The sequence below is a fragment of the Nerophis ophidion genome, linkage group LG06 (assembly GCF_033978795.1).
Source record: "Nerophis ophidion isolate RoL-2023_Sa linkage group LG06, RoL_Noph_v1.0, whole genome shotgun sequence".
In the NCBI taxonomy this organism is placed as follows: Eukaryota; Metazoa; Chordata; class Actinopteri; order Syngnathiformes; family Syngnathidae; genus Nerophis; species Nerophis ophidion.
In genome coordinates, this window is record NC_084616.1 from 14,063,711 (window position 1) to 14,076,511 (window position 12,801).

General features: G+C 40.2%; 1 protein-coding gene across 5 annotated transcripts in view; it reads left to right on the forward strand.

The window, feature by feature from the left end:
• LOC133554229 (regulator of G-protein signaling 17-like) overlaps positions 1–12,801 on the forward strand; it is an 84,690-nt gene that overhangs the window by 62,779 nt on the left and 9,110 nt on the right. For 4 of the 5 annotated variants that reach the window (XM_061902710.1, XM_061902712.1, XM_061902713.1 and 1 more), the window contains 2 exons: positions 9,414–9,586; positions 9,758–9,853. In XM_061902710.1, coding sequence (XP_061758694.1) covers positions 9,414–9,586; positions 9,758–9,853 — 269 coding nt within the window. The remainder of the gene's footprint in view (positions 1–9,413; positions 9,587–9,757; positions 9,854–12,801) is intronic. The other variant, XM_061902711.1, reaches the window with a different exon arrangement.

The following is a 12,801-nucleotide window of genomic DNA, read 5'->3' on the forward strand; positions in this document are numbered from 1 at the left end:
ATCCTTTCTTGTGAAAGACTGAGCATTTTTTTGGGAAGCTGTTTTTATACCCAATCATGGCACCCACCTGTTCCCAATTAGCCTGCACACCTGTGGGATGTTCCAAATAAGTGTTTGAGGAGCATTCCTCAACTTTATCAGTATTTATTGCCACCTTTCCCAACTTCTTTGTCACGTGTTGCCGGCATCAAATTCTAAAGTTAATGATTATTTGCACAAAAAAAAAAAATTGTTTATCAGTTTGAACATCAAATATGTTGTCTTTGTAGCATTTTCAACTGAATATTGGTTAAAAATGATTTGCAAATCATTGTATTCCGTTTTTAATTTACATTTAACACAATTTCACACTCATGGAAACGGGGTTTGTATTTTTAGGAAAATTCATACAAAAGTCTGAATGCTAAAAATGTAATGACAATCTGCCTTAAAAATTGAATGTAATTTAATTTTTTTTCTATGAATGATAAAACCTTGAATAATGAGAACATATGCACGTCACACCCCTCTTTCAATCAACAGATTTTACTATCAAGCCAAATGCAACAAAAATGCAAAAAACTCAGCAAAATATGAACGTGAAGGGTAAAAAAAACAAAAAACATCGACAATCTGATATATGTAATATCACTAAGCTTTAGAACTTTCTTGTAAATATCTCCTTCCACGTCTGTCCCTGACACCCACATTGCTGCTCTGGAAACACTTTGAAAACGCTCCCCACCCACACTGCTTGGTGCCTCGTCTGACCTACTCGCTTATTATATTTATATAGCGCTTTTATCTAGTGACTCAAAGCGCTTTTACATACTGAAACCCAATATCTAAGTTACATTTAAACCAGTGTGGGTGGCACTGGGAGCAGGTGGGTAAAGTTTCTTGCCAAAAGACACAACGGCAGTGACTAGGATGGCGGAAGCGGGAATCGAACCTGCAACCCTCAAGTTGCTGGCACGGCCGCTCTACCAACCGAGCTATGCCGCCCCACTGTGACGTAGATCACTATAGTAGCTAGTAGGGTTGTACGGTATACGGGTATTAGTATAGTACCGCGGAACTAATAAATCATATTCGGCACTATACCGTATCGAAAAGTATCAAATTAATATTAGTATCAGGAAAAGACAAGTCATTAAAATATCATGCAAAAGCGCAGATTCCAACCATTGAAAATGTGACATGTTGTATAGTTCAAGACTTATGGTCATTTGAAAATATCACTGCACATCATCATAGCAGCTACCCTTTCCATCATAAAAATCTAAAAAAAAAAATTTGGGAATGGCCAGATTGAAAAGCTTAATGGGCCGCATGTGGCCCTGGGGCCTTAATGTGCCCAGGTCTGTTCTAGACCCAACACTTGGCTTTAAAAAACATATCAAACAGATGTGCCAGAGTCTTAAATACATCATGAAAACGTTCAAATGTATCAGGAATTCATCAACACTGGAGTCAGCTCAAAGTTGTATTAATGCAATGATTATGTCTCGTTTTTATTGTTGTGTAACATGTTGGTCGCAGGCAGGCAAAATGACTCTGAGGCCATTGGAAACTTTGCACAAACAGTCGCTCAAAATACTTGACCAAAAACCACAACACCACCATCACTGTTTAGTTGGGGTGTAACGGTATGTGTATTCGTATTGAACCGTTTCGGTACGGGGGTTTCGGTTCGGTTCGGAGGTGTACCGAACGAGTTTCCACACGGACATATTAAGTAGCGTACCGCACGTTGTGCACAACACACGGCATGCTAGCAGCGACCGGGCTACGATAGACTGACCAGACCTCCTCTTTTCACCGGATATGTCCTCTTTTGCGGGGCTGTCCGGGTGGAGTTTCGTAAATGCCTCAAATGTCCGGCATTTGAAGTTAGGGTTGCGTGTATTTTCAATGTACGTTCAGGGCTAAGAAGGGGTTAAAAACAAAACAAATTGTGCACACAGCATTCGTGAGGGAGGAGCCGAGACAGAGAGAGCGAGAGAGTTATGATAAACGCGCATGCGTCACCAGGCTTTGCTTTTTACCCATAGATTTATCAGATTTTATTTTTTATTATCGAGAGCAGGGGTGTCAAAAGTGTGCCCCGGAAGCCATTTGCGGCCCACAGCTAATGTTTTAAAGGCCCACGGTACATTCTAAAAAATACTATTAAAATAAATAAAAACATAAACAAAAGTGAAATAAAGCTTTAGAAAAAGTTGCAATGTTGACTAATAAAACAAAGCTGTTATTTTTTTTCTTTCAAACTGTCATTGCTCAAAACATAATATGAAATCAAAATCAATGTTATTATGAATTATTGACCTATCCAAGGTTCCGATTACTTCACATCAAATATTCCATTTAGAAAAATATTTTTGGTGGAAGATTTTGCAAATTTTGTAAATAAATTATCAAAAAAATTTATATTTTGTTGTCTTCTTACTGTACCGAAAATGAACCGAACCATGACCTCTGAACCGAGGTACGTACTGAACCGAAATTTTTGCGTACCGTTACACCCCTATTGTTTAGTTGTCCAAAGATATAGATTGTTGAATTTAGCTAACATTTAAAGATTAGCATTAATTCAAATGACCCATCGGGTCGTAAATAACACTTCACCAGCGCCACTTAAGCACTTTGTCCAGTTTACATCTGCTTTGACAACTAGAAACACACGAGCCTCCAGGGGGCAGTGTAGCGTACCCAGATGTAGAAAATCTTTTGCACAACCAGCCTTTTCATATATCGCGATTAAAGGAATGGAACGACCTCACAACCAACTTGAAAAGTCTAACAGGTTACCCTTCATTCACAATTGAAGGTAAAAAGTGGCTTCGGAGAAATCAGAAGCTGCTCACACGGTTACTAAGGTGGACACTATGTTTGACACATCAATTTAAAGGCCTACTGAAATGAGATTTTCTTATTTAAACGGGGATAGCAGGTCCATTCTATGTGTCATACTTGATCTTCCGCGATATTGCCATATTTTTGCTGAAAGGATTTAGTAGAGAACGTCGACGATAAAGTTCGCAATTTTTGGTCGCTAATAAAAAAGCCTTGCCTTTACCGGAAGTAGCAGAGGATGTGCGCGTGACATCACGGGTTGTAGGGCTCCTCACATCCTCACATTGTTTATAATCATAGCCTCCAGCAGCAAGAGCTTTTCGGACCGAGAAAGCGACAATTTCCCCATTAATTTGAGGATGAAAGATTCGTGGAGGAGGAAAGTTAGAGTGAAGCACAAAAAAAAATAGAAAATAATAATAAATAAAAAAAGAAAAGGCGACGGCTCCAAGCGGCGGTAGTGGGACCGTTTCAGATGTAATTAGACACATTTACTAGGATAATTCTGGAAGATCCCTTATCTGCTTATTGTTTTAATGATAAATGGGTTGTACTTGTATAGCGCTTTTCTACCTTCAAGGTACTCAAAGCGCTTTGACACTACTTCCACATTTACCCATTCACACACACATTCACACACTGATGGAGGGAGCTGCCATGTAAGGCGCTAACCTGCACCCATCAGGAGCAAGGGTGAAGTGTATTGCTCAGGACACAACGGACGTGACGAGGTTGGTACTAGGTGAGGATAGAACCAGGGACCCTCGAGTTGCGCACAGCCACTCTACCACTGCGCCACGCCGTCCCTTTTAATAGTGTTTTAGTGAGATTGTAAAGTCATACCTGAAAGTCGGATGGCAGCGGTGAACGCCAGTGTCTCTGAGAGAAGCCGAGGAGCCAAGATCACAGCTGCCTTTTTGAGCTGCAGGAGGAGGTCGCATAATCCGCTGAAGTCTCCAATAAAAGCCGACTTAATATCACAATTTTCCCATCCCAAAACTTGCTGGTTGACGTAGAGAAACATGTTCGCTTGACCGCTCTGTGTTAAAGCTTCACAACAAACAAAGAAACACCGGCTGTGTTTCGGTGCTAAAGTCAGCTGCAATCCACCGCTTTCCACCGACAGCATTCTTCTTTGACGTCTCCATTATTAATTGAACAAATTGCAAAAGATTCAGCAACACAGATGTCCAAATTACTGTGTGATTATGCGATGAAAAGAGACGACTTTTAGCCGTGTGTGGTGCTGGGTTAATATGTCCGCTACAACCCGAGACGTCACGTCACAAACACGCTTCATCATTCCGCGACATTTTCAACAAGAAACTCCGCGGGAAATTTTAAATTGTAATTTAGTAAACTAAACCGGCCGTATTGGCATGTGTTGCAATGTTAATATTTCATCAGACTACGTGGTCGGGAGTAGTGGGTTTCAGTAGGCCTTTACTGTGTATTATATTTATCCATGAGAGCATTTTTGCTGTAAATTGTGAGGTGTGTGTGTTAAAATCATGGTTGTTTTTACAAATGATGACAGATGTGAACAAGAGCATGTGTTGTCTTTGTGTGATGATGTAAATGAGATGTGGTACATAACATATCTGTCTTTGAGCGTAATGTTTCTGCCCATTGTCCCTTCAAATAAAGACTAAACTATAAACTATTCAACTTCACGAAGAGTCATGTTGAGCAGGAGTCTACACAAGTTCCTTTTGAACACCTGAGAGTGCACCTGTGCAGGGTTGGGACCAAATGTGGGAAAAAAATAAAATGTTTCTAAAAAGGTGTATTTAGGATAATGTTGTTTTGGCTGAGGTGTGCACTATTGCGGCACTTGTTTGCACTCGTCTCCCCCATCAAAACTTTATTGCGACTTCCTTTAGTCACATGATGGTGGTGTGGAATTAAACATGAGTAAAAACAGTATTTAACCAAGATAATCTTCTTTGCGTTGTTAAGGGAAATCTTCCCCAGTTGTTGCATAATACAACACAACACTGACACTCCGACCCTCCCCCCCCAGCCCACACACAGTTACGCCACAAAACCTGTAGACCCCAAAAAAAAAAAAAAATTGTGTGTTATTTTACATTAAAATTTGGTAAGAAATTGTATCAACATCTACGTCTTTTCTAAATCAAAGATTGTGTGTGTCTCACATCTCAGTCACATGATGTATCACACTGTCTCTCTCACTTCCTCTCAACATCACTCTTCCTTCATCCTCTACTTCTACTTTTACTTCCATTACTACAACGACCAGTAAATATTCTGCCTCGTTGTCTTTGTACGATTTACGTGTGAGAAAAATATGACACATACATACATCCATACGAGGGATGTAACGATACATACATACTAGGGATTTAACAATACATACATATATACATACATATTAGGGATGTAACAATACATACATATATATATATATACATACATAGTAGGGATGTAACGATACGATACATACATAAATACATCCATACTAGAGATGTAACGATACATACATACATACATACTAGGGATGTAACGATACATACATACACACTAGGGATGTAATGATACATACATACATGCATGCATACATACATACTAGGGATGTAACGATACATACATACATACATACATATTAGGAATGTAACGATACATACATACTAGAGATGTAACGATACATACATACTAGGGATGTAACCATACATACATACATACATCCACACTAGGGATGTAACGATACATACATACATACATACATACATACTAGTAATGTAACGATACATACATACTAGAGATGTAACGATACATACATACATACATACTAGGGATATAACGATACATACATACATACTAGGGGATGTAACGATACAAACATACATACTAGGGATGTAACGATACATACATACATACTAGGGATGTAATGGTACATACATACATTCATACATACATACTAGGGATGTAACGATACATACATACATACATACATACTAGGGATGTAATGGTACATACATACATTCATACATACATACATACATACATACTAGGGATGTAACGATACATACATACATACATACATACTAGGGATGTAACGATACATACATACATACTAGGAATGTAACGATACATACATACTAGAGATGTAACGATACATACATACATACATACTAGGGATGTAATGATACATACATACTAGGAATGTAACTATACATACATACTAGAGATGTAATGATACATACATACTAGGAATGTAACTATACATACATACTAGAGATGTAATGATACATACATACATACTAGGGATGTAACGATACATGCATACATACATACATACTAGGAATGTAACGATACATACATACTAGAGATGTAACGATACATACATACATACATACTAGGGATGTAATGATACATACATACTAGGAATGTAACTATACATACATACTAGAGATGTAATGATACATACATACATACTAGGGATGTAACGATACATGCATACATACTATGGATGTAACGATACATACATACATACATACATACATCCACACTACGGATGTAACGATACATACGTACATACTAGGAATGTAACGATACATACATACTAGAGATGTAACGATACATACATACTAGAGATGTACCGATACATACATACATACATACTAGGGATGTAACGATACATACATACATACTAGGGATGTAACGATACATACATACATACTAGGGATGTAACGATACATACATACATACATACATACATACATACTAGGGATGTAATGGTACATACATACATTCATACATACATACATACATACTAGGGATGTAACGATACATACATACTAGGGATGTAACGATACATACATACTAGGGATGTAATGGTACATACATACATTCATACATACATACATACATACATACATACATACATACTAGGGATGTAACGATACATACATACTAGGGATGTAACGATACATACATACATACTAGGGATGTAACGATACAAACATACATGCTAGGGATGTAACGATACATACATACATACATACTAGGGATGTAATGGTACATACATACATTCATACATACATACATACATACTAGGGATGTAACGATACATACATACATACTAGAGATGTAATGATACATATATACATACTAGGGATGTAACGATACATGCATACATACTAGGGATGTAACGATACATACATACATACTAAGGATGTAACGGTACATACATACATACTAGGGTTGTAATGGTACATACATACCTACAGAGTAGGGATGTAAAAATACGCAGTTGCTTTTAGCCGCGGGCGTTACACTACAGGCGTTTCCCACTCTTTCTTGTCTCTCCTTCTCACAGAGACTTAAAACAAGCGCACCTTCTTACATACGCCACGTGTGCAACGTCACACGCTCCCGCGGAGCAGACAAGTAGAGACATGGGTAACATTAGCTGTGATGCTAACGGTCCAGTGCAGGTGGTAATACGAGAGAGAAAAGCGAATCTGGTAACAAATGAAGGAAAAATTAATTCCCGAGAAAAACAGCACGGGGTTCACCATCTGGCGGTGGTTTTGCTTCAAGCGGGAAGATGTTGAACAATAATGCGGCAAAAGCGTTGCTACAAAAAGTAGCACCACTGCTCATGTAGCATCATTTGAAAAGTCACCCGTTAAAGAATGAAGAGTGCTTGAAACTCCGCATGTCAACATCTCCGTTCGGTGCCACACCCACAAAATGCCCAAGCAACCATTTTCACATCAACATCGTATGAAACAATTAGTCAACAACAGTAGGAGATAACGTCCGCAGGAACCTACCATACAGTGAAGGACATTCACTATTTGATTTCCTATTATGCAGCTCATTTTTATTTGACACTTATTGAAACATCTTGTGTGACATCATGCACAAAAGTGCACTTTATTTGTTTTAAACTATTGTAGTGGCGTTCTGTACAAAAAATTGCACTTGAGTGTTGTTTTGATATGTCGTCTCAGTGACATCATGCACAAAAGTGCACTCATAGCTTGTTTTAAAAAATGTCTCTGACAATCTCGCACTTTCTGTTTTGAAATGACATGAATGTTTGTGCCACTGCACATATATTAATGAAGTATGAAGAAGAATGTTTTAATGTAGACACATAGGCTGAGACTGGATTTTGGGTTAGGATTCAGGTAATGCTAGTATTGAGGTTAACCTCTTGAGGCCCAAGGTGTTTGTTTACATGTTGTTGTGTTTTTTTCCCCTTTGCTATTTGGGCTTATTGGACCCAAATTAGAATTCAAAACTAAGAATAATCTTTTGATATGATGTACTTAGTCCATAAGTACACAAATGTGTACTTCATGTTTAGTGAATTGCCGCCGGGCGCTAATTAATTTAAAACCTCTTCTCACTCCGGCGCTTACCAAAGGCATGCGGTAAAGGCAAGCATGCGCTTATAAATCTGAGTGTGATGTAAGGATACCATCATGAAAAGCACATTTAATAAAAAAAAAACTTTATTATTGTCTTACTTATTGATGAAGTCCATGCACAGCTCCTTCTGATCAAAACCATCGATAACTTGCTTATAGAAGTCTTCCTTATCTTTCTCCAGTTTTAAAAGTCTCCCTGTCTCGATGCAGATCTTTATTACCTCCTGCTTCGATTGAAAGTCCAGTTTAGAAAACTGTTTTATTTTAGATATGTAATCCTCCATGATAAAAGTGTAAGCGAGAGGAAAAAATAAACGATCGCTGCTTGTTGTCACTTCTTCTGCAACCGAGTAGTCGCAAGAAGGATCACTAGCGCCCTAAACCACCAGGAGGCGGGAGTCATTTAATGACTCATATTTGACACACGCAGCTACGGTATATTAAGAAAACATAGCTGCTTACTGTTCTTTTTAGCATATTCAATAGCTTGGACCTTGAAACTTACTGAATAGCTCTTAATCTTCTTCCCTTTATGCGATTTCAAATTATTGAACTCAGCCTCCTCCATTTTGAAAATGATGACAGGTGAAGTGTCACTCGTGACGTGACGAGTTTGACCCGGCGGAAATTCTAGACATAGGCTAATTATTTTGCGAAACGAGTTTTACCCGGCATTAATCCTGAGCCGGCAGTAATGCTAAGCATGCGCTAATTATTTTGCGAAACGAGTTTGACCCGGCAGTAATTCAAGGCAGGCGCATACTATACACCCGGCGGCAATTCAAAGAAATATTGTAATTCTTATTTTTACACTTTTTTTTTTTTTTACAAAATCCAAAGTATGTTATGCTCTTCTGACACCACCAGATGGCAGCATAAGTGTCCACATAAGTGGCCATAAGACCCCAATTCAGTAGTGTACACACTTTTGGAAATAAGAGCTAAAAGGTGCCGTCCACGCATGTGGCCACTAAGCCTTTAGAGGTTTTAAGGTTAGAAAATCTCTACATTTTTTTTTTAGATCCATCCAATTTCGGGTTCTGGTGGGAGCCGGAAGGTGCCGTTATGTAACCTGAATGAAGTTTGTGTTTGTGACAGGGTTGTGGGTTGTGGGTTCGGTTCTCAGGCTATAGAGTGTGTATTTAAGGTGACCCCGCCCCCGTGTGTCTGCAGTACACTGGTCCCATCCCGGCTGAGCGAGGGGAGGGCGAGCTGGCCATGGTCGTGGGTCGCGGCGAGACCTCGCCGCTGAGCGGGCCGCCGGAACGAGGCTTGATCCCCGCCCAGAACTCCCAGCGACCGAGTGCCTGCTGCTTCTGCTGGTGCTGCTGCTGCAGCTGCTCGTGGTACGACTCGTTACCGCCTCACTTTGACTTCTGCGTTCAACTCCTGTTTTGTCGCCTTATTGACTTTTAAGACTTCTCACACCCTGCCCTTCACTGTTGTCATAACATCCTGGTGTGTGTGTGCGTGCGTGTGTGTGTTGTTCCTGTCTGAAAGCCGTTTTATCATCTCAGTCTCACCGTCAGGAATGAAGACGAGAGGCGGCGGCGTAGGAGGAAGAGGAAATCGCAAGACACCAAGATGGAAACCATACCAAACTGTGAAGCTTGGTGAGTCTGCGCCCGACACATGCCAAGGTAGCAGGTCAGTGCCCGTAGGAAGGTCTTAGGCCCAAGAAACGGGCTGGATCCACTATGGACTGGGCTCTCACACTATTATGTTAGATCCACTATGGACTGGACTCTCACACTATTATGCTAGATCCACGATTGACTGGACTCTCACTATTATGTTGGATCCACTATGGACTGGACTCTCAAATTACTATGTTAGATCCACTATGGACTGCACTCTCACACTATTATGCTAGACCCACTATGGACTGGACTCTCACACTATTATGCTAGATCCACTATGGACTGGACTCTCACATTACTATGTTAGATCCACTATGGTCTGCACTCTCACACTATTATGTTAGATCCACTATGGACTGGACTCTCACACTATTATGCTAGATCCACTATGGACTGGACTCTCACACTATTATGCTAGATCCCCTATGGACTGGACTCTCACTATTATGTTAGATCCACTATGGACTGGACTCCCACCATTATGTTAGATCCACTATGGACTGCACTCTCACTATTATGTTAGATCCACTATGGACCGGACTCTCACTATTATGCTAGATCCACTATGGAGTGGACTCTCACTATTATGATAGATCCACAATGGACTGGACTCCCACCATTATGTTAGATCCACTATGGACTGCACTCTCACTATTATGTTAGATCCACTATGGACCGGACTCTCACTATTATGTTAGATCCACTATGGACTGGACTCTCACTATTATGTTAGATCCACTATGGACTGGACTCTCACTATTATGTTGGATCCACTATGGACTGGACTCTCACTATTATGTTAGATCCACTATGGACTGGACTCTCACTATTATGTTAGATCCACTATGGACTGCACTCTCACATTACTATGTTAGATCCACTATGGACTGCACTGTCACACTTATTATGCTAGATCCACTATGGACTGGACTCTCACACTATTATGCTAGATCCACTATGGACTGGACTCTCACTATTATGTTAGATCCACTATGGACTGCACTCTCACACTATTATGCTAGATCCACTATGGACTGGACTCTCACACTATTATGCTAGATCCACTATGGACTGGACTCTCACACTATTATGCTAGATCCACTATGGACTGGACTCTCACACTATTATGCTAGATCCCCTATGGACTGGACTCTCACTATTATGTTGGATCCACTATGGACTGGACTCTCACACTATTATGCTAGATCCACTATGGACTGGACTCTCACTATTATGTTGGATCCACTATGGACTGGACTCTCACACTATTATGTTAGATCCACTATGGACTGGACTCTCACACTATTATGCTAGATCCACTATGGACTGGACTCTCACACTATTATGCTAGATCCACTATGGACTGGACTCTCCCACTATTATGTTAGATCCACTATGGACTGGACTCTCACACTATTATGCTAGATCCACTATGGACTGGACTCTCACACTATTATGCTAGATCCACTATGGACTGGACTCTCACACTATTATGCTAGATCCCCTATGGACTGGACTCTCACTATTATGTTGGATCCACTATGGACTGGACTCTCACACTATTATGCTAGATCCACTATGGACTGGACTCTCACACTATTATGCTAGATCCACTATGGACTGGACTCTCACTATTATGTTAGATCCACTATGGACTGCACTCTCACACTATTATGCTAGATCCACTATGGACTGGACTCTCCCACTATTATGTTAGATCCACTATGGACTGAACTCTCACACTATTATGCTAGATCCACTATGGACTGGACTCTCACACTATTATGCTAGATCCCCTATGGACTGGACTCTCCCACTATTATGTTAGATCCACTATGGACTGAACTCTCACACTATTATGCTAGATCCACTATGGACTGGACTCTCACACTATTATGCTAGATCCCCTATGGACTGGACTCTCACTATTATGTTAGATCCACTATGGACTGGACTCTCACACTATTATGCTAGATCCACTATGGACTGGACTCTCACACTATTATGCTAGATCCACTATGGACTGGACTCTCACACTATTATGCTAGATCCACTATGGACTGGACTCTCACTATTATGTTAGATCCACTATGGACTGCACTCTCACACTATTATGCTAGATCCACTATGGACTGGACTCTCCCACTATTATGTTAGATCCACTATGGACTGGACTCTCACACTATTATGCTAGATCCACTATGGACTGGACTCTCACACTATTATGCTAGATCCACTATGGACTGGACTCTCACACTATTATGCTAGATCCCCTATGGACTGGACTCTCATTATTATGTTGGATCCACTATGGACTGGACTCTCACACTATTATGCTAGATCCACTATGGACTGGACTCTCACACTATTATGCTAGATCCACTATGGACTGGACTCTCACACTATTATGCTAGATCCCCTATGGACTGGACTCTCACTATTATGTTGGATCCACTATGGACTGGACTCCCCCACTATTATATTAGATCCATTAGGGACTGGACTCTCACACTATTATGTTAGATCCACTATGGACTGGACTCTCACTATTATGTTAGATCCACTATGGACTGGACTCCCACTATTATGTTAGATCCACTATGGACTGGACTTTCACTATTATGTTAGATCCACTATGGACTGAACTCTCCCACTATTATGTTAGATCGACTATGGACTGGACTCTCAAACTATTATATTAGATCCACTATGGACTGGACTCTCGCACTATTATGTTAGATCCAGTATGGACTTGATTCTCACACTATTATGTTAGATCCACTATGGACTGGACTCCCACTATTATGTTGGATCCACTATGGACTGGACTCTCACTATTATGTTAGATCCACTATGGACTGGACTCTCACTATTATGTTAGATCCACTATGGACTGGACTCTCACTATTATGTTAGATCCA